At 40.8% G+C, this 22,564-nt stretch overlaps 1 protein-coding gene, 1 long non-coding RNA gene and 1 pseudogene across 3 annotated transcripts; 1 reads left to right on the top strand and 2 right to left on the bottom strand.

Annotated features, from left to right (window-relative positions):
• Window positions 1–4,013: 4,013 nt before the first annotated feature.
• On the bottom strand, window positions 4,014–4,180 carry LOC148353956 (U2 spliceosomal RNA; annotated as a pseudogene).
• A 5,809-nt stretch (window positions 4,181–9,989) lies between these two features.
• On the bottom strand, window positions 9,990–14,440 carry LOC148353955 (protein phosphatase 1 regulatory subunit 3C-B-like). The gene is made up of 2 exons (XM_088351716.1): window positions 14,269–14,440; window positions 9,990–11,200 (listed from the first exon to the last, which is right to left on the bottom strand). Exons 1-2 carry the CDS (start codon window positions 14,280–14,282, stop codon window positions 10,249–10,251), a joined length of 966 nt encoding a protein of 321 aa, XP_088207842.1. The 5' UTR covers window positions 14,283–14,440; the 3' UTR covers window positions 9,990–10,248.
• LOC148353954 (uncharacterized) lies at window positions 13,891–22,305 on the top strand. Of its 2 annotated transcripts, none has more exons than XR_015852529.1 (4): window positions 13,891–14,615; window positions 20,305–20,465; window positions 20,831–20,893; window positions 21,515–22,305. It is a non-coding gene; the product is annotated as an uncharacterized LOC148353954 (long non-coding RNA). The 2 variants fall into 2 exon arrangements; XR_015852530.1 differs by lacking the exon at window positions 13,891–14,615 and adding an exon at window positions 19,477–19,767.
• The last annotated feature ends 259 nt before the right edge of the window (window positions 22,306–22,564 follow it).

Here is a 22,564-nt window from a genome sequence, read left to right as displayed (position 1 = left end):
AAAAAATATCTATACATTGCTGTAAGTTAGATTTTGTATTGTGTGCACCTTTTTCCAAGTAGAGGACAGTACTCTAGTTCTTCTTTCCTTCGCTACCGGCGTGTGGCACTGTGAGAGCTCACTTAGCATCCACCAGAAGAAGAAATCCGTTTCCTCTTCCTAGTTGGTGTGTAAAAATTCTATACTGTATCTCCAGCGCGCTAAAAACTTTGACATATTTTTTAATATCTCGGGCATCCATTCAATATGGTTGGTGTAAAGTGTAAAGAAGAGGTGAGCCGTTTCATTTGAAATTAAAGTGTAATTAAGGAAGTTGAGAAAATTGATCGTTTCTTTTCGGCCACTTTCTATCACGGAGGAGGAAGTCGCCTAACTCTTGAAGCCCATCTTCCACAAGTAAGTTAAACTTCACTTTATTTATCTTTATGGATCATATTATTTTATGAAATTTTGTAGTACAAAACAATGCAGGTTACTTATACAAGCCTTAAACATACTTATATAAACCTTCAACATACAAAATATAGCACTGAAGCACCTTACGAACAAATTCAACTTACGAACAGTCGTCCGGAACCTCATTCGTAAGTAGGCCGGCGTCTGTACTGCTCTAAACAATACACAATGCCCCTTTAAAGAATTATTCCCAATTCTGATATTGCTTAAAAAGCACCATCTTGACCCCATTACATATTGACATGGCAATAACAGGGTTACCAAGGGTGCTTGAAAAGTTTTAAAAGCATTGAATTCGTTATTTTAAAAATGAGGCCTTAATTGGCAATAGACTGTCTAAAATCCAAAGTCTTAAAAATATAAGATTTGTATTTGTTTGAAGAGATTTAGTAACATTTATCAATTGTCTTTTAATAATTAACTGATTTCCTTTTCGTGGCAACATCACGTGACCACATTGTTGAAACTATCAAAACGGTGATGTAGTTTCAGTCTGACCTTTCAGAGCAGACGCATGCCTTAGGTCCACCACAATACACAAAGGTACTTCGGACTACTACTTTAGACCACGGGAAAGTCTCCATTTAAGGAGAAGTGGCTGCCCGACGAACTTTTTTTCCCCTGGCTAAAAGCTGTGCCAAGTAATGTGAATGAGGCACAATGTTTTTTGTGAGAGAAATATTTGTGTTTTTATGTTTTGTTCATTTCACTTGTTTTTTTCTTATAAGCATTTCACCCAAAATTGTGTCGACTTGGTCTACAGTTAAGATTAGGCCTAAAATAGTAAGCCTGAATCGACCAGAGTCACGGGTATATAAACCCGAACCCGCCCGACGGATTAACCCTATTTAATAAATAAGCCCGAAATAATCCTGAATCTTTAATTTGCCGCCATAGTAAGCACGAAGCTGCAGATAGTGAACGATTAGGCCGAAAAGCAGAAAGAAAGTTTGTAAAGCTTGTAAGCTATTCGCCAAGACGCGGAAATGACGTCTGGTGTGAGGGAGTTGGAAGGAGGAAGCCACGCGTCTTTTACCCCAACACCTTTCTTTGGCTTTAGTGATTTTGAGTTAAACTGATAGTTTGGTAAGCATTTCTTTATCTAAATAATTACGTGAGTAAAAGTAAGTGCATGCTGTGTGGATCCTCCACGAAGGGAAAAAAAAACAAGGGAAGAGCCCCACCGGCCCGACTTAGCGGTTGACATTTTAAGCCCAAAAACCTGTAACATGGTCTTAAAGTTAATTTCAAAAGGCATTGAATAGGACTTTAAAAGTCTTGAATTCAACTTGCTTTAGGTCACAGGTGTCAAACAGGCGGCCCGCAGGCCAGATCAAGCCCGTTAAGGGATTGAATCTGGCCCACGAGACAACGCTCAGAGAAGCGCAAGAGAAAAACAAGCTTCAGGTTGAAATATGTCAATTTGATGTTGCCAAAGCCAGGTGCCTCTCACAAAAACACTGTACTTGTATTTATCTCTCTCTCTCTCCCTCTCTTTTTTTCCTCTTCCTTTGTTGCTCTTTGTCTCATTCTCTCTCTCTGTGTCTTTTAACCTCTTTTGCTCTAACTTTCTTTTTTCCTTTTCTCTCTTTTCTCTTTCTCTCTTCATACCCTTTGCGCTTTCTTTTCTCTCCTTCTGTCTTTCTATTTCTCTTTGGATGTCTTTCTTTCTCTCCCTTTCTTTTCCCCTCTCTCACGACTTTTTATCTTTTGTTTCTCACGCTGTCTCCCTCTCTCTCTTTTTCTTTCTTTTTAATCTACTAGTCCGGCCCCCGACACAATGTTTGTTCTATCGTGTGGCCCCCGAGTTAAAATGAGTTTGACACCCCTGCTTTGGGTTGTAGGAACCCTGAAAAAGGGCAGAGCTGGAATTTGCTGGGGGGAAAAAACAAACAAACCAAAAAACTCTTCCTGGTATGAAAGTGGGTCAGGCAGAGCTGGAACAGACACTCTTTGCTTTTTTTTGTGATGATTTGCGCAAGCGCAAAGCAAAAAGTGCTCAGTCACTGGAAAGAGCAATTAAAGAAAAAAACAAAACAAAGATTTGACGGGAGTCTACGCCGCCTTTTTGGTGTTTTGCAATTCGGGCCAGCCACGTCTTGTGAAAACTTCCTGGGCCGATTTCCGGGCCTTCACCTGTGAGTCTCGTTCGACAGTTGCTCCTTTGTCGAAAAAACTTGTGCCATGTTTTTATCAGCTCCTGCATCTCGTGTCAAAGAGAAAACAACGACTACCTGTGAGCCTCTTGGAGACGGCTCAGGGAACCCCACCCCTGCGCCCTTATACTATTTTAAGGCGTACTCACAAAAAAACGTCATTTGTGATAATTACCCTTAGTAATACGTACTGGATAAGGTGTATGGAAATGAGTTCATAATAACAACAGCTATGGTTGCACGAAAAAATACAAAAGTCCCATATTTGTGCGTTGATTGGGCAGTCGGAATTTTCCACTGGTCACAATTCTATAATATTGGTTGCAACAGAAATGGTAACCGGATCCACGAGACCACAAGGGGTACAGACGACGTATTAGAAGGCAACACAGGGTTCCCGCAAATCCTTGAAAAGTCTAAAAAGGCATTGATTTCATTATTCTAGAAATAAGGTCTTAATTGGTTTTAAAATGTCTAAAATCCAATTTTTGAAAGTCTTAAAAATATGAACACAATAAGATTTAACTAAAAATATTTAGGTAAGTCATTTTACACGCATCATGATAACATTTTTAATGAATGTCGCGGGAGAGTTTTTTAGCACTAGTAGTTACAGTAACTACAGTTTCTATGATGTACCGTAAACATCCTTTTTATTGTTTTCCATGTCTAAAACTTAGGAAAGTGTTATGTTTTTCAGATGAAACGTTTTCAACCGCACCAAAATGTGATTTCAAGAAAAATTAAAATGAACGTTTGTTTAAAATTGCCTACTATTCATGTTGTTTTCATGTATTGTGAGTTTAAATTGTTTTTATTGTCAAAAGGTCAGAAAAAAATCTGATATCTACTTGAATTAAATTTACCTTAAGCTGTAGGAACGCTGCGATAGCTTTTATTTTCAGGGTTTGTATGCCTTTTTTGGGTCAAATTCAAGCACTTTTAAGGACTTTCAAAGCCGATTTTCCAATTTCTCCAGTATCATTTAAAGAAGAGATCCGGTGTGAATTATGTATTTTGCAGAGCAACAAAAATACCTTCGATTTATATATGTGATTTTATAATCTTCCGTCTAAATTTATCAAAACCTGAATTCTAGATCTTGAGCAAATTTACAAATATATTTGTTTTTGAGACGAATCTTTCCTCATATACGTGTTGGGTAAAAGGGCGGAACTATCTAGCTTACATTTTCAGTGGCAGGAAGTTCGCCCCAATACAATTTACCACTGGGAGGGGGTTTTGGGGTTTTTAAGGGTTATTTATCTATCTTCGTTATTCATTATTCATTATCCGTTATCGGTCAGTTCATAATACGCTACAAAGCCTAGGAGCCGGGACACTTACTCTCAGCCAAGAGGCCAAGCTAAGGTCCTAGCCCTAAAGCCTTGTTGCGATCATTGCAAATGCACCGTTCCCGGAGGTACTGCAATACCGGGCCGATGCGTGGAGTGGATAGAGCAAGCTCTTATTCCATCTCCGGAATGCAAAAATCAAAGCTAAAAGGCTTCCAGAACAACAAAGCCGTATGCTACTTTTATTAGAACCACAGTTGACACTACCTGAATTTCTGGCACGTCCCATTATAAATGTCCGTAATTGATATTAATCCTTGCACTAATACACATTTTATAGTGCCCTGTTTAGGTGTAACAGGGACCTGTCCTCTTGGGTGATGACGCTTCACAGGACAATGTCATACAGACTAAATCAGCAGCCGTTAATGACAAAGGCAGATAAAATGCAATAAGAGAAGGTTGTCAGACATTAAACCAGCCCGTGGTGCTTACAAAGTTAGGGATCATTGAAAAAAAATATTGTATCACCAACTTGCAAAGTCTTTACGAAGCACATGAGATTCTAAACTGAATGAAGAGAGAGGCAGTATGGGAAGTAATTCTGTCATCCTGAAATATATAAATAAACGCATAGCCATGCATATTTAAAACCTTTGTCACTTAAAATACTTAGTTTAGTCTGACAAAAAGTGAAGCAAAATTTTATACCGATAATTAATCACTTTCTGTCTTCTGTGACTGAAAATAGTGTGATAGTTAGATGAGACCCAATTTATTTATGTGTTATCCGTATTTCTAGTGCACAGATGTCAAAGAGGTGGTCTCTCTATCACTTTCTCTATCTCTCTCTCTCTCTCTCTCTTTTCTTTTCTCTCTATTTATCTCTCTGTCTTGCTCTTTTTTATCTTTCTTCTCTTTTATCATTCTATCTCTCTCTGTTTTCTTTCGTCCTTGTCTTTTTCTCTTCTATTTAATTTTCTCTTGTTCACTCTTTCTCTTTCTCATGCTCACTCTTTTTCTCTATTTCTGTCTTTTACTCTCATTCTTTTCAGATTTCTCTCTCTTTCTCTATTTCTTTCTTTTTCCATCTCTTTTATTCTCACCCTTTTCTCTTCATTTCACTCCCTCCCTCTCTATTTCTCTATCCCTCTCTCGCTATTGTGCTATATTTTTCTCACTCTTTTTTTATTTTTACTGTCTATTACCTTTCTCTCTCTTACTCTGGCTCCCTTGTTCTCTCTCCTTTTTAACTGCTCTCTCTCTTAGTCTCTCTCTCTCTCTCTTTTCTCCCCTTGTCTATCTCTCTCCCTCTTTCTGCCCCGTGAGATTTTTTTTTCCCTAGCACATGGCCCCTGGCTAAAATGAGTTTGACACCCCTGCTCTGATGGTTTAAAAATGCAGCCAATATTACGCAATTGCTAACAACTACCCATATCCCTGGCAGCCTGAGCAGCAATCGAATAAGCAAATATGTTAATGCATGCAGCGGCATGGCGGATGAGTGGTTAACGCAGCGGCGGCACAGTTCTGGGGTCATGGAATTGAATCCTCCTGTGCAGAGTTTGCATGCTTTCCCCGTGCTTGTGTGGGTTTCCTCCCACATTCCCAAAAAATGCATGTCAGGTTGATTGGCCGATCCTAATTGTCCCAAGGTGTGAATGAGCGAGTGAGTTGTCTCTGTGTGCCCTGCGACTGGCTGGCAACCAGTTCAGGGTTTCTCCAGCCCGCTGCCCGGAGATAGCTGGGATGGGCTCCTGCACCCCCGCGTCCCTACTGAGGATAGGCCGTGCAGATAATGGATGGATGATTGGTAACGCAAGCACAAATATGGTAAGCCATTTCCCATTTGTCTGCATATAACTCGTGATGGAACATATGGCATTCTTTCAACTTTCTGCTCAATTTGTGGTTTTCGGGTGCGCCTTATAGTCCAAATATATGGTAATCAGCAACAACAAATTTGAAAGACTTTAAAAACTTTGTGCGTCGAAACTCATCACTTCAGCCATACATTTTGACTCTTGAAGACTTCAAAGGACCTCGTAAAACTGAGACTGGTTGCCCATAAGGAATCATTATGATAAAAGTTTGGGTTTTTTATGAGACCTTGGCATTTTCTGACTGAACTTTTATCTCAGTCAAGTTGACCCACTTGATAAAAATAACAAGTGGCAATAAAGAAGTGAACTTTCCCTCATCTTATCACCTGTATGCATCTGTCTCTTCTAAGGCAGCGTGCCAACAAAGTGGGCAATTTGCAGGCATAGCAATAAACACGTATGTTGGTATTTTAGGGCAAAGCAAAATGTAATGCATCTGGTAGGTGGTAGGTGCACTGACTGGTCGAGAGGCCAGTCATGAGCACCTTCAGATTGGGGTGACAACCTTTTTGGTGTTGGCTCGGCTAAATAAGCTAACGTTCTTTGCACATTGAGCACACTCTCTCTTAACGTCTATCTATACATCCATTATCTGCATCCCTTATCTTCAGTAGGGTTGTGGGAGTGCTGGAGCCCATCCCAGTCATCTTGGGGCAGTGGGCAGGGAACACCCTGAACTGGTTGCCAGCCAGTCGCAGGGACCACAGAGACATACAACACCTTCCCTCATTCACACTCAGGGCCAATTTGAACTGGCCAATTAACCTGACATGCATGTTTTTGGAATGTGGTAGGAAACCGGAGTGCCCGGAGGAAACCCGCACAAGCACAGGGAGAACATGCAAACTCCACAAAGGAAGGCTGGAGGCTGGATTCGATCCCATAACCTCAGAACTGGACCGCAGACGTGCTAACCACTGCCGCCTCTTTCTTAACATGCAGGCGATAATCCAATTAATTAAAACAATCGTGTTTTCCATTTACCATCAGTCTGTGTGACTTGTAAAATATACATTTTAAAGAACATTTTTAAGGAACATTTTAAAGACAAATAGATTTAAGGGTACGAATGTTCTTTTCCTGGAAACACATTATTTACATCCATCTCACTCCATACCTAACGCGTTTCTTTTTCAAAAACACAAAACACTCGGAACGTACGCGCAAGAGAAAACCGTGACCTCTAGGGGTCAGGGTTCAAATACGGCGATTTCTGAGACCCCTTAGCCAGCGAACAGCGTACTATCGTTAGCAAAGCGTTGTAGCGTGCCCGGGTCGTGCGATACCCTGGGGTCGTATTGGATTATGTCAGGGCTTCGCTCTGTCCTCCACTCACCGAATAAGGTTTTCAGGGACACTTGGGGCTTTCTTTCTTTCAACTGAGAATCAGTACACCTTTTTTTCAACTAGGCTTTATGGTGCGCGCCAGGGACCGCATTACACCATAGATAAGATCTGACGCGTGAATTTATTATTTTATTTTTTTTTTAAGAAATATCCACCCGTCATTTGTCTTTGTTTTTTTTTTCTTTGTGAAGCATCAGCGTGCTGGATTCTGTCCCCCTCGCACAGCTCAGCCCGTGTTGGCACACACATACGCGTGCTTGGCTGCGCCCTGGGGGCTGCATCGTCGAACCCAGAGAAGGGGGCGCTCTACAGGGGGGTGGGGGGTGGTTCAGTCAGCCAAAATCACCACTACTCCTGCTGGGTCCTCACAAATAAGATTACAGATTCGATTCCCGGCTCCTCCGTGTTATATGTCGAAGTGTCCTTGGGCAAGACACTGAATCCCTAATGCCCCCAATAAGCAGGCTGCCGCCTTGCATGGCTGCATGGCCGCTATTGGTGTGTGAGTGTGTGTGTGAATGGGTAAGTGTGAAGCACATTGACTTGAAAAGCGCTATATAAATGCAGACCATTTACCATATATAAGATATGAAAATTCACGTTTGCTTCAGGCTCTGTCCTTCAAATTAAGATAATTGGCTGGGTTTGGGCTCGGTCGGGCTTTATTACCTGCAGTATGGTTCTACCACTGCCTTCCAGAAAAAAATACAGTTCCAGTCACAAAAAACGCACCTTCCACTTTCATTAGAATAGCCAAAAAAACTAGTGACCCTTGACAACATCAAACCGCTTATGTTTGATCCATCCAATATGGTTGTTTATATTTGGAGACTGGAGGCCTGTTCCTCTACCAAAAACAATTGAAGCACGGCAGGTTATCACTGTATCAGAAAGAAGTGCAGAACCCCTGCCGGGAGAAACTGTGGCCTCAGGCTCAATAAAACTCACCCAAGTTGTTATCTGAGACGATCACGTGCGGAGAACACACGCACACACTTTAACAAGCGAGTTGAAGCTATCGTTTCCCTTCTCCGGCATGTCCCCGAGTGGCCCACGCGCAGTGGTGTGACCTCAGGACAGGAGGTCTTTGACATGTTATCATTTAGAGACTCCATTACCTCTGAAACGGCCGTTGCAGGCACACGTGAATTATTTCACACGTGTCGTCCTAAAACATGACACATGTGTCAACGTGAAACATGTATGTTCTTACACATCATGAACTTTGGATGTCTGTTTGTTGACATGACATGCTCTGATGTGTTCCCTAAAAGATATTTTTGGAATTATGTCAAGAGGCTCTTTGGACTTGAGTCTTGAACTGGAACTTGATTATTTTCGCCTCTATTTAATGTGTTTTAAGGTGTGGGAGCATCTCATTACTAAATATCAGGCAGGTAGTAATGTCACATTCTGATGTGTGAAAGTAACATGTATTTGTCACCTACATGAACATACCTGTGAACCAACTGCTCCCTTTATGAATGATGGCAATTTGCAACATGATGCAACAATAAGCCTTACGCACACAACATTGTTCCAATTTACTTGCCGCAAGACAGCCCATGTTGAATACCATGATAATATTAGCAGTCTACAATGATTGTGTTATCTGCTACCTATGACTGTGATGATCCAAGTAAGACGAGATCTATTAACGCCTTCAGTTGATCATAAAAAATAAAATTCTTGTCCAATAAAATTGTTGTACGGCATTTACAATTTGAAATGATCAAAAAGCATATAAAATATGGGCATTGCATATAAGTTGACAGGTATGCAGTTTCTTTGTGTGTATGAAACACTTAACACCAGTGTATTCTATAACCAGGGTTGGGTAGGGTTACTTTAACTGGATTACTCTCAATTACTTTTGGATTACTCCAATACCAAATATGCTAATAAGAGACAAAATAAACTAAATATGAATAAAAATTATGACTCACAACACGTGGTAAGCTTTCTCTCCTGGCTTTGATCTCTTTGATCTCCGGCAAAACTAACATAAAATGCGACAGAAACAAAATGAAAATAAATCCAAACAGCTTGCCAACATCATTTTTTGCCTTTCCATGTGTTCCGTTACTCCCCAAGCCTGCACAAAATTTAGTAATTTTATTCATATTTAGTTTTTGTCTTTTATTAGCATATTTGGTATTGGAGTAATCCAAAAGTAATTGAAAGTAATCCAGTTAAAGTAACCCCACCCAACCCTGTCTATAACTTATGAATGGCCTTTATTTATGTTGACATAATCTGTGTATAATTTGTTATTGCAGCCTGGTCATCCTGGAAAGGGGATTACCTCATGTGCGGTCCTTTCTCAAGATTTCTTCATTTTCCTCATGTTGAGGTTTTTGAGTTTTTCCTTGCCCTCATGTAGGTTTTAGATCAGGGGAGGGTGTAATAATAGTCTGTAGTTTGCAATAGTCTGTGCAGCCCTATGGGACTCCTTGTGATTAGGGGCGTCACAAATAAACACGACTTTAAAGAGGTACACTTGTTTATGTAGGGAAGACTGGCATACTTTATTCGGAGGGGCGGTTAATGCGTTTGCTTGTACGTCTTGCGTGCTTTTGGGCTTGACTGCATTCAGCATGCGACAAGGATGCTGGCCTGCGTGTGAAGCCAAAATCCTTCCGGAGACTCTCCTGGATCTGGATGATGAGTCCAAGATGGACCGACCAGTCACATCACCACATTGGAACTTCCATGCACCGCCCTTGGCCAGAATGCGTGCCATCTTTGCAAGTTGAGCGCTTGCGGGAGGATCATAATACACAAATAAGACACAGGTCCATTTCATATTTAAACATTTCTTCTCTAGCAACCAACAGTAAAAAAAGAAGAGATTCGAACAAATATAAACTTTTATTTCAAAACAATCTTTGCCAAAAAGAAAATATAATTTGATTGGCAGCCATACTCACTCACACGCAAACTGTGCAAAATCACAAGGATATGGCGAAAGTACCAAAGCGTGTCAAGCAATAAGGTGCAGTCGCTCTCTGAAGGTATCAGCATGTCCAAGGTGCAGAAGTTAAAAGGTCATTCAAAATGTCAGCTTCCCTTCAATATGAAGGACGTAGCTAGCGTCCGGTGGTTGGCCGCTCACCAGTAGGGCACTGTGGTGTCCACGTTATTCCAGCTTTGCCAGCCTGGGAAGAAGCCGCTACACAGGCGCGGGCTTCCCAACTGGTCGATGTCCACCTCCAGAACTTTAACACCGCTCAACATCTTGCGCTCGCCAGGTGGGGATGAAGCGCCAGCCCAGTCCACGTGCTTGAGCGCATAGTTCTTGCCCTCATTGTTGTCCCAGAAGGTCCGGTCAGGGACCTGGAAGCAGATGCAGAACTCCATCCGGTTTTGCGGCAGAATGTCGCCGGGCAGATCAAGAACAAAAGCAAAGGTGTCGGTATCGTGGCCGCCATAGACGTTGTTCATGAAGGTGCATTCCACGTCAGAGAAGCTGGCCCACGAGTCAAACGTGGCCCGTAAGTGCACGCGCTTCTCGAAGCCCACGTTGCGCACCTTAATCGTGCCGGTCAGAGAGCGCTCCTGGAGGGAGCAGTTCTCCAAGCAGACAGAGTCACGGATCAAACGGTTTCGGAAATCCAGGTAGTCGGCCGAAGGCTGCTTGAAGTCCAGAGCCAGACTGCACGTTGAGCTTATTTTCAGGTCCATCGCAGCGTTTTCCAGGTCACTCATGTCAAACTGGAGCTCTTCGGCACCACGTTCTTCCTCATTTTTGGAGAAGACTCGCACGGCGGTCAGCGACATTCCCTTGGAGTCGGCGAACACTACTTTCTTCTTCTCTGCCTTGCCGCTCCAGCACTCGTGCGTGGTACGCTGCTGGTTGCTGAGGCAGGACCTTAGTGCGGCTGCAGCTGCGGCCGCCTGGTCCCGTCGGGCTCTTTGGCTCTTGGCCTGCTGCAGCGGAGTCTCGTAGGAGCTGAGGAAGCCCCGCAGAGGAGGAGGCGAGTGGCTGACATAGAATCGCATGGCCATGTCCATGGGCACGACCGGGCCGGGCATGGCGGACGGACTGAACGACCGCAGAAAGCTGCAGGTGGGACACACAGACAGAGGTTAGAGACAAACTTGTGAAATTTCACGCGCACTCCGCAACACGTTATCTGGACTGAATGTGTCAAGTCAGTTGAGGTCATCTTCAACTCGGTCACCTTCCTCTAATGGGCTGATTCAGAGTCAAGGGAACGTGCACTCACTTTGAAATTTTTCTAAACTCAGACTTTTTCAAACGTGCACATTGCTTTTTTTATAAAGGACAATGAGATATACTGTGGTGGCAGATTGAACTGATAAGCAAAATAATTCTTCATTTGAAAAAGTAAACATATAATTATAATATGTATAAAATGGTTAAAAAATTAAGAAAATATATTGCTGGGGAAAATCTGTTGATTTGGTTCCACTGGTCCCCAATATTTGACTACTAGATGGCACTCTTGTCTGGTACAAGCAAGGGCCAGTGGTACACAGCAAGATGCCGGACAAAAATGGCGCCAATCTAAGTAGGTATTCCACGGTGTAAAGGAAATACATTGCTTGACCAATTTTTTTTTTTAATAATAATTAACATCAGTATGATAGTTTATTTATTTTTGCCTGGTATTCGCATCAATATTTTTATTTACGAAATGAGATTTTTTTGTACTAGCTGACTACATTATCTTTACTTGCCATTTCTATCATGCATTTATTGTTCAAGATATTTAATGACAAAAAATAATTCTGTGTTGACCCAATTCGATTGAGTTTTCGATTGAACTAGGTGCTTTTAAAAAAGGGTCGAGATTTAGTACTTTGCTTTCATTCTGAGCAATTTCAAATCAATTTGCTTAATTTCTATTCTATAGCTTATGAAGGACCTATATTTCATATTGGCAATGTCTGTGTATTATTTGTTAATGTTACATCCTTTTTATTTTTTTTCATATTATACTTTACTTTTATTTTTATTGTTTACTAATGCAACATCCATTGCAGCACATGGGGTCCCTTCAAAGTTTCTTCATTTTCCTTATGTTGAGGATTTTGAGTTTTTCCTTGCCCTCATGTAGGTTTTAGATCAGGGGATGGTGTCAAGATAGTCTGTAGTTTGCAATAATCTTTGGTCTGTGGAGCCCTTGTGATTAAGGGCTATACAATTAAACGTGGCTTGACAAAATAAACATGTTACTTAATGTCTACACGTTTCTTTTATTCATATAAACATCGTCACTGCCATTTTCTTAAATTAATTATCTCAGTTTTTCTTCCAGAATGGAATGTGCAAAAAAGAAAAAAAGATTTGTTATCTGGAAATGGCATCAATTTATGTAAAGAATTGGATAAGCTGACATCTTTTTTTCCTCAAAAAATGCAGAGGTATCGGATTAGAGAGTACATACGATCAGTAGATACGAAAATAAAATAAAATCAATATTTAATTTTCTCCCGGCCCTTGTGTCAATTTTTAACCCAATGCAGCTGCCACTCTAACAGTTTGCCCATTACTCTGATAGACACTACAGCTTTCACCATTGAATACAAGTTGAAGACAGTATCTCAGTTTAAAAACCGGGGAACCAATTCTTAAAATTGGGGGGCATCATTTAAGGGGTCCTTAAAAAAGTAAAAATTTAAATGTTTTCTCTAATCTGTTTTAAAAACTAAGTCCCGTGATGCTTTATTTTCCACTGCGCCGATCTGCTTTTATCTTACTTGTAGCAACGCTTTTCAGAGTGGAACATATTAGGTAGGGGGAGTGCTGGAGAGTGATGCCATGATTGTTTTTATTTTGGTATCCATTTGTTGATGTAACATGAAAATGGTGAAAGTAAGAAAAGGCCATGCAACAGGAAGAGTTCAAACGTTAACCTAAACCTCAAGAAAGATTTTAAAAAAAAAAAAAAAAAAAAAAAAAAAAAAAAAAAGTTGATTCTAGCGCTTTCAAGAAATGCACGTACTAGCACACGCATCATGATAACACATGGTGCGCAATGATTACACAAGCCAGGAGATGGCAGCAGCGAGTAAAAAGTTTAAATTTCTATGCGGTTCCTTCAGATTTAGGCTTTTATCAAAAATGTCACATACATGGCAACCTTTCACATTAAAACTGGGTAGATTTTAGCACACACTCAGTTTTATTTGCAAAACACGAGCTGTTGAAGAACAAAAAAAAGTAATAATAATCAAGTGCAGGTTCCAAACAGGAAATGGTAAAGTTTTACCGAAACGGAAAGCTATGGCGATCGTTGGAGCCGTTCATTCACGTACAGACTGAGTCTTGCTTTAAAATAATGCAGCCACAGACTTAAGTACTAGCCTAAAAGCAGTAGTAATTTGTTATTTTAGTTTGAATAAGCAGATTTTTTTTATTGGCTGGTAGGCTTTTCAAACGTACAGTGTGTAATATTTGACCCTTAGATATCACAGTAGAAATGAATAAAAAAATACTAATTATGGCGACTCAGTGACCAAACCACACAATTGTTTGTTTTTTTCCCAGAATTTTGCAAATAAAAAATGGAAATAACAAAAGGGAAAAAACAACGGGGGAAAAAGAATGAAAATAGATAATAGGGAAAATAATGAAGACAAAAAAGAAATAAATGGAATATGGGGGTGAAAAAGTTTTACCATCATCTTACGTGAAATTTCTCAATTTACGGGAATATAAAAACGTGCTTTGACCGAAAAGTAAATTGATTTTGGTTTACTATTTAAATCTTTGTAGTTTATTTTTTTAACACTGCGAGGCCCGAAATAATAATCATACACACTGTCCCTTTAAGAGGCGAGAAAAGCGGTAGTCTAACGAGTAAAAGGTAGCGTAGGGGGTACGGCGTGGGTACAACACAGTCGCCTTTCGGGTGCGTGCGCTACTCGAAACTGAAAGGGTTTATTTAGTCCAGAGTGGCTTTTTAATTGTCGAGTTCATGGTCAGGATCCCAAAGTCTTACTAGACGGCAGTCGACATGACACTCGGAGTTCTTGAAACTTCCTTCTTCACCTAATTGAAGCGACTTGACGCAAATTGGGAATGGGCAACGGAGTCGACTGAACTTCCGTGCGGAAGCGACGCCAGCTGAACTTTATGCAAGTTGTCAAAATGAATCTCACCTGGCAGCACTCATGGGAAACAAAGGCTTGGATCACAGCGCCCCAAAAGAAGTGTCAGGTTTTTCTAGAACATTTCCAAGATTTCGTTGTCCTTCGTCCTCCTCCTTCTCCTCAGCCTCCTCTACTTCCTCGCCGGTGTCGACGTGACCGGATTTCGCTCGTCTGGCTTTGTAGCATTTCACGCTACCTACGGCGACCAATTGCGACAGTGCAGCAGACACAACTGGCCAATGGGTGACTGGGTTGGCTTTGGGGGTGTGTCTTCAGCCAACTGCACGGAAAGATGGCGCCCAGGTGGCTTTCTGTATTGGAGACACCGTGGAGAAGATAACTGGCGCCCTCTACAGGTAAATATAACACCACCCGTCAGGGCATTAACTGTCTACCCCTTTAAACTGCTTAGAAATGGCTACTGAATAAAAGAAGTAGAAAATGTGTTCACCAACCTGTGGAAGCGGTGAACCGTTCATATTTCTGCTCATGGGCGTAACCCCTAAATTTAACCCTAACATCCCCCAAAATTATAGCGTCCTGTAACCTCTCTTTTCTTTATTAAAGGATAATGTGATATGATAAAAACCCTAAATCAAACAAAAATAGTGAACAACGCATCGTCGGAAACAATCCACTGCCTTGAAAAAGTTTATTCCATTTTAATCCTAGCACCGCACAATGTCTTCAAATTTTCTAAAGTCGACAATGAACTCTTTCAGCACGGAACACGTCGCACCAAAATACGGAATCATGTGGCCCCCTGGCGTCACAAATTATTTACTGCATCGACAGCCGCTTCTCTCCTGTCCGACTCGACTCCGCTTTTGACAGATGTTGGGAAAGATGCCGAGTTCTTGTTGTGGCCCGCGTACCGCTATTTGATTTAGCATGATTTAATTAATCATAAAAATGATTTAATTGTGCCAATACAATTCAAAGTCAAATGCATTAAATCTAGTTAGAATACACCTTCATTGTAATTGATAACTACGTAGTAAACAATGTTTACAAGGAGTTAAGACTTGGCACTTCATAATATTAGACCGAAATGTGAATTATTGGTCCATCTAAATGCCGTGACTTATTCTCAAAAACTTTTCTGAACACTGACAAATGTAGTATCACCCAGAGTGTCACATTTGACCCCAATCTGTCCTTCCAAACACTCGTTAAGAATCAACATTGCTAAAATTCGCCCTATGCTGTCTCAGTCGGAGGTGGAGATTATAATTTATGCGTTTGTTACCCCACGTCTCGATTACTGTAATTTACTACATACCGGTCTCCCAAAGTCCAAAATCAAGAGCCTGCGGCTGGTACAAAATGCTTCAGTTAAGCTTTTAACTAAGACGAGAAAGTTTGATCACATTCCCTCGATTTTAGCTAACCTGAATTGGCTCCTTATCAGCTTAAGATGTGATTTTAAGGTTCTGGTGGTCTCATATAAAATCATGCATGGACTTGCTGCCTCATATCTTTCAGATCTAATTTTCTCCCAAGTTTCCGGTCCGGAGCCTTAGCTCTGAAAATGCTGGCCCCTGTGCTGTGAAATGCTCTGCCCCCTGAGATTTGATCTCAATTCTATAGTTTATGAATGACCTAAATTTAAGGATGACAATGTCTGTGTTTTGTTTGTTACTGCTACATTCATTGAAACCTGGTCATCCTTTTTATTTCATTTTCTATTCTATATTATAGTTCCATTATTTTATGCTTTATTTGTGTTTTTATTGTTCGTTAATGCAACATCCATTGCAGCCTGGTCGTCCTGGAAGGGGAATTACCTCGTGTGCGGTCCCTTCTCAAGGTTTCTTTATTTTCCTCATGCTGAGGTTTTAAAGTTTTTCCTTGCCCTCGCGTAGGTTTTAGATCAGGGGATGGTGTTATAATACTCTTTGGTTTGCAATTATCGGTGGTCTGTGCAGCCCTTTGAGACTCCTTGTGATTAAGGGTGTCACAAATAAACATGACTTGACTCAATAAAATCTTTTAATATATATATATATATATATATATATATATAGTTAGAATATTTACACGGTAGTGCTTTTAGACCAGAGTAAGTTGTAAGAGTCAAAAATGACATGACAATGACATCTAGTAGTAACATTGTGCAAAAACAACGGTAAAGAAATTAAATGTGAACATATACATTTTCTATTCATAGACAAGATGTTTTCTCTTCTTGCTGTCTTAACGATGTGATGGTGCTGAGAAGAGAAGCGAAAAGAATCTCTGAGCCCGTTAGTCCTTGCTTTAAATTATTTGTAGATTCTGCCAGAGGGCAGCAGGTCAAAGAGGTGGTGGTCAGGATGAGAGGAGTCCTTGATAATGTTGTTGGCTATGTCCTTCAGATTGGACTGAGAGCACCCGATGATTTCCTGGGCTGTGTTGATGACTTTCTGTAAGGTTCTCCTGTCCGCTGCCACACTCTCAGTACTGTATACCACGTCATGATGCTGTATGGCAGTAGGCTCTCCATTGTTGATCTAGAACATGGGTCTCGAATGCGATGCCCCCTAAGGACAGCTAAGGTACCCGCGGACTGTTTATAAAAATAGCTCACCCGTGTTGGGTCATTGTGATTTTATATTAAAATGTTTTTTTTTTTGTGGTAGACTGAATTTATTTGACCCTACTATCAACAATTACCTCGTAATAACATAGAAACAAGAAAATTATAACATGATAAGTTGTTATTTTGGATATGTACATCAAACTGCGTGCCATTTAAGCTAATTATTAGCAAAAAGTAGCCCCAGCTTCAAAAAGGTTGGAGACCCCTGACCTACAAGGGCACCAACAGCTTCTGTTTGAAGTTGTTTTTCCTGAGCACATTTTACTTCAATTTGTTGTTGTAAGTCCTTTTTTTCCAGACATTTTAGCTTTCACTACTTCTCATTGTTAAACCATTTCCACCCGGCTCCATTATTAATTAATATATTTCTGCAATACTTTTGTACCTACCCACCTACCTACCTACCTACCTACCCTTGTCATATCCCTCAAGAGGGCTGACCGACAGCAAGACAAACGCATACAAAAAAAAAGAAAAAAAAAAAGGGGAAAAAACACACACACACATTTTTGAACCATTTTGTCCTGTGGTGAGAGGCCCTCTCCCCCTGAGAGGTGTGAGAATTCTCCCACCGTAGTCCGCTCCATGTCCTTAGAGGCAACTAAAGTGGAGGGAGCGAGGGGACTGGGGAACCTCTCCTCTCTATCTCTACTCCCTAAGAGACAGCAAGGCTAAAAAAAGGGGGCGGGAGACCGAAAGGTCTCGCAAACCCTAGTTATAGGGTAATTAAATGTGAGAGGATGTGGAAGTAAAGCAACTGAGTGGAAGAAAAAGGAGATCAGAAGGATGATGACTAAAAGGAAGGTCGATGTGTTAGCCTTGAGTGAAACAAAGATGAAAGGAAAGGGTGAATTACAGATTGGAGGTATGTGTGGTAGAAAGTCTGGAGTTACGGGTGGACATGCTAGAGAAGGAGTGGCTGTGGTTGTGAGTGAGAAAGCAAAGGAAAAACTAGTGGAAAGAGATATATTCCAGATTGATGTGGGAGAGGTTAAAGTGGGGTGTAGAAGTATGGATGTTTGTAAGTGCATATGGACCTGGTTCAGAAAGAAGTGCTGAGGAGAGAGAGGAGTTCTGGAAGGATTTGTCCAAACGTGTGGAAAGTGCGAAAGAAGGGTGGAAAGTGGTAATACTAGGTGACCTGAATTCTAGAGTGGGTGATGGAACGGTTGAAAATGTGAAGTAATTGATTGAGTTATATGTGGAAAATGAGTTGGTGATTGCAAATACATTGTTTAAAAAGAGGGACGTGAATAAGTATTTTTTTAGAGCGACAAATTTAGAACCAGGAGTAAACATGCGTGCTATTACTACTCAATATTTGGTGTTATGAAACACATATGTTTACTATTTTACACTGATAAATATGTCAATCAAAGTGCATTTCAGTCAAAACTACCATCAAATACTTGCTATTGGTTGGCAACCAGGCCAGTGTGTCCCCTGCCCTCTACCCCAAGTGAACTCCAGGATCCCCCTGACCGTTTTTTGAGTGTAAACAGTTGGTCAATGATGGATGAGCTTTCACCTATGCAGGCCTGCAAAAGTACAGTAAACCAAAAACAAAAACGCCCTTGTGTACATTAAGCGTTCACCTTGACCCGGCTCATGTTGAATAAAGAGGCAAAAGAAGAACCCAGCTCTGAACAGATGAGTATGACCAAAATCAATGGGCTAGTTTATTTATGGGGAGAGTTTGTGCTCGTTTTGTTCTGACACTTGTTGACTTTGGCGACACAATCTAAACTCGCGTTTACATGCGTGCAGGCAGCCTGTGAGGAGGGGGATTTTGCTCTGGCCAATACACCCCTGCCACTTTCGCTCCTTGAATCCTTATTCAAACGGTGTCACACTCGTTCCGTTTCTCCGCTGTACACACGCTGTTGCTGTGTCGAATATTTGGGATTAAGTGATGACTTTGATGACTCAAATTTTTAAAGGAAAACTGATTATATTTGACCGCTAGATGTCATTGTAGTCTGTAGTGCAAACGGGAACAAGTGCTATATCATTATGTACCATGAAAGAATACAAAATATAGATGCTTAAAGTGACCAAATTGTATTTTTATGATAATTTAAAGTCGGGACGGGTGTGACATATCCAGGGTTGGGTAGGGTTGCTTTAACTTGATTACTTTCAATTATTTTTGGATTACTCCAATACCAAATATGCTAATAAAAGACAAAAGAAATTAAATGTGAATAAAATCACTAAATTTTGTGCAGGTTTGGGGAGTAACGGAATACATGGAACGGCAGAAATGATGTTGGCAAGCTGTTTGGATTTATTTTCATTTTGTTTCTGTCGCATTTTATGTTAGTTTTGCCGGAGATCAAAGAGATCAAAGCCAGGAGAGAAAGCTTACCACCTGTTGTGAGTCATAATTTTATTCATATTTAGTTTATTTTTTCTTTTATTAGCATATTTGGTATTGAAGTAATCCAAAAGTAATTGAAAGTAATCAAGTTAAAGTAACCCTGGACATATCTAATACATGGGGCGATAACTCTTATTAAAAAGTTTTTACGGGGGTGGATTAGTAGCAGAGGACGTACAGAATTTTAATAAACATAAATAAATAAGGGTCTTATTTTGAAGGTCATTGCACTTTAACGAAGGTAACGTGACTGTTCGGTTCTCAGGTGTAATCCTTGGCGATAACTTGTCGCCAACAAGGACTAGTTTGTGGGTTTGATCTAGTTATCACTCACAAAATTATAACTTCTATGCCAAGTGATTTTGACGTAGTTTGTCAAAAAGACCTCTGGCGCGCTGCTTGTCCGGCAGGTGCACCGGACCTTGCATAAGGCTAATTGATGTGAACGAACCGTTAGCTTAATGAAGCTAACAGTACCAGAATACAACGCTTCCAGCAACCATTACTTTTAATGTTATTGTTGACTTCCCCCGACAACAACTCTAAGGTAAAAAAGTTATTTATGTTGTACTTTTTGACAAATTTAGTTGCTGCATTTCCCAAACATTTAAGAGAACTGAAGTGCATAAAGCTGTTCAGGGTGAAAATGTTATGTATTAAAAAAACAACAACAATATTTCAAATAATTCAAGTACGCAAAACTAGCAGTCATAAATGAAATTTATTAGAGGACTGTGTATGAAACGCCCAGCCATATGTGGAAAAATGAATTGATACCAAAATATTGATTTGAAGTACCTCATTTCCTGAAATAATCGCATTATTTTAGTGATTCAAAGCCTTGCTAGCAAATTACAGGCGTCTGCTTTGAATTTAATCGGCTGCATACTGTATTTGGTATTGGCTGGAAAAACTGCTCAATAATACTATTAAAAAACTTGAACAATTTGCAGTTTATTCTTTATTGCAAATCTTATTGCAATGCCTACAAACTGCAGTGCAGTAGTTTTTTCTAATTTTTATGATGGCCAAAACTATTTTAATCAACGCCTCTTATCCGCTGACTTGCGCTTTTTTGTTGCAGATACCAAGTCTGCCAGCAGATGACATCAGCGTTCAAGAGTCAGGAGTCTCAAACTCGAGTTTTCCACGTTCAAGATTCCAACGGATCTGACCTGCCTCAAATGAGCCAAATCGCTATGATGCTCCCCTGAAGCTTATCGCGGAGGTAGTCATACGTGTAAGGTGTGTGAAAAGGAGAGATTCTGCCCACATTCTCCCTATTTACCCCTGCACTTCTGTGTGTTTTTATTTTATTTTATGAAATTGGTGATTAAAACCAGTTGGGTTTCTTGCACACTAAGCCATAACAAGTAATATTGCACATTTTACATGGAAAAGCTTAAAGGGTGAAATAAGTTACATTTCAGGTAACAGCGCTAGCCAAACAACTGCAGCAAGGTGTTTTCCTTTTGTCTGGACGTATAAAGTTGTACTTCAACACAAGTGCTAAAAACATTTTTGCATAAATAACACCAGGTATTTAGTTTTAATTGCCTCATTTTCGATTTTTTGCCTTAATTTATCTATTCGTGTTTGTATTTGTCTAGTTGCAGCATTATACATCAATGATGGATTTTTTCTCAACAGAAGCGTCCAGCAGAACGTTTGAGGTAATATGAAAACAAGTTTTTTTTTCTACCAGTTCCTCTTTAATTCGTTAAAGGCTGCTCAAAGAGTCACTAAATGAAAAGCCATTTGTGGCAAACAAACGTGCTAACTTGACTAGTTTCAGCAAAGTATTTTTTTTAGCTGCATTTCTGTGAGAAATTTGTATTTTTTTTGTCTTATTTCTGATTACTATGAATTTGAAAAAGCTGGAATCATCCTTTGGTCATTTAGTCTTCCAGTTAGGCCTGATTGAAGGCAGACGTTTGCCGCCAAATCCAGCTAGCAACTGACACATTTGGCTCAGGAGCCACCAGCTTATTTCATATGTGCGATTAGAGTTGGAATTGGGCAGACCCTAAAATGTATAGCTACCAATAACTGTGTAAGATGCAACTATCCGCTAGTGTTTTTGTCCCCATGGGATGCCACCCTGGATTTTGTAGCAAAAAGTGTGTCATGATTGTGTGTGTCTTTTGAATTTGCTTGAGAGATGGCAAAAATACACTTTGCTGTGATCAAGAGGAGACCGAAAGTGGTGTTGCTGGTTTTCTTAAAGCTGTTTTTTGACCAAACGGCAGCCGACTATCTGAAACCTGTCCCCATCTCTGTTTGTTGCAATTCAGAAGCTTTGTCCCTGCTGTGTCCCTGCTGTGTCCCCTATCTGCCTGCTAGACAAACACAGAGTTGGTGACCCCTTGCTGTTTGTATTGGCCCTGGTTTCACCGTCCCACATAAGCCACACACAGGAACGGCGCCAGAACCATTCCCGTCCCTGCTGTGCTTCGCTTTGAGAACTGGACCGCGGGACCTACGGCGGGTGCCAAGAAGGCGTTCCATTCTGTGTTCAAGCTCATTTACAGGCTGAGGATCGGTGCTTGCTCTCGGTGTTGACTTTAGTTACCAAATAATTTGAAGCGGGTAACCAATGCCGGAGTGGCTAATCGGGACGAACGGGAGATTTTCTAAAGGGCTAGCTCATGTCAAGGTGGAGTTTGGGCTGGATATCATACAAAAATAATTTTAACATGTATATGTTACTTGCACTATCTAACCTAACATGTGCATTAATTCTCTAGTCAGCTTTTTGGCCACATTCACCGCAACCCCAATGTAACAGATGAAATTAATTTTACCATATGGGGGATTTCTTCCGTCCCAAATTTTAAGTTGGTTCGGCCCACCATTATTCTTCCTTTCTGTAGCAGTAAAATGAACGCGGAACGAATGACGCGCGAATGATATGAGTTGGGTTTGATGGAGGGCAGAAAGGTGCTAGGTGGAGCCGAAAAGCCAGTGAAAAAAATAGAAATGTGTTGAAAAAGGACTGTTATCATTCATTTTAGTCTTCTTGCACTTTTTGCCTGTCCTCTGTGTGTGCCCAGTTGTGCGTTGTGCTACATGTTTGCAGAATTTAGCAGTTACTCATAAGCTTGTAGTGATGGGAATTTGGCTCAGCTCACTAAAAAGAACCAGCTATTTAGGCTCCCAAAAGCCTCTTCAGATTGGTTTTGTTGCTTATAACCATATCTCATCTCATCAGCTACACCGTTTATCCTCAGTAGGGTCGCGGGGGTGCTGGAGCCCATCCCAGCAATCATCAGGCAGTGGGCAGGGGACACCCTGAACTGGTTGCCAGCCAATCACAGGGCACACGGGGACAGAAAACTCACACC

The sequence above is a fragment of the Urocampus carinirostris genome, chromosome 13 (assembly GCF_059441175.1).
Source record: "Urocampus carinirostris isolate Australia breed hairy pipefish chromosome 13, RoL_Ucar_1.0, whole genome shotgun sequence".
Lineage (NCBI taxonomy): Eukaryota > Metazoa > Chordata > Actinopteri > Syngnathiformes > Syngnathidae > Urocampus > Urocampus carinirostris.
Note: the sequence above shows the minus strand (reverse complement) of the source record. Positions and strands in the feature narration are given on the sequence as shown.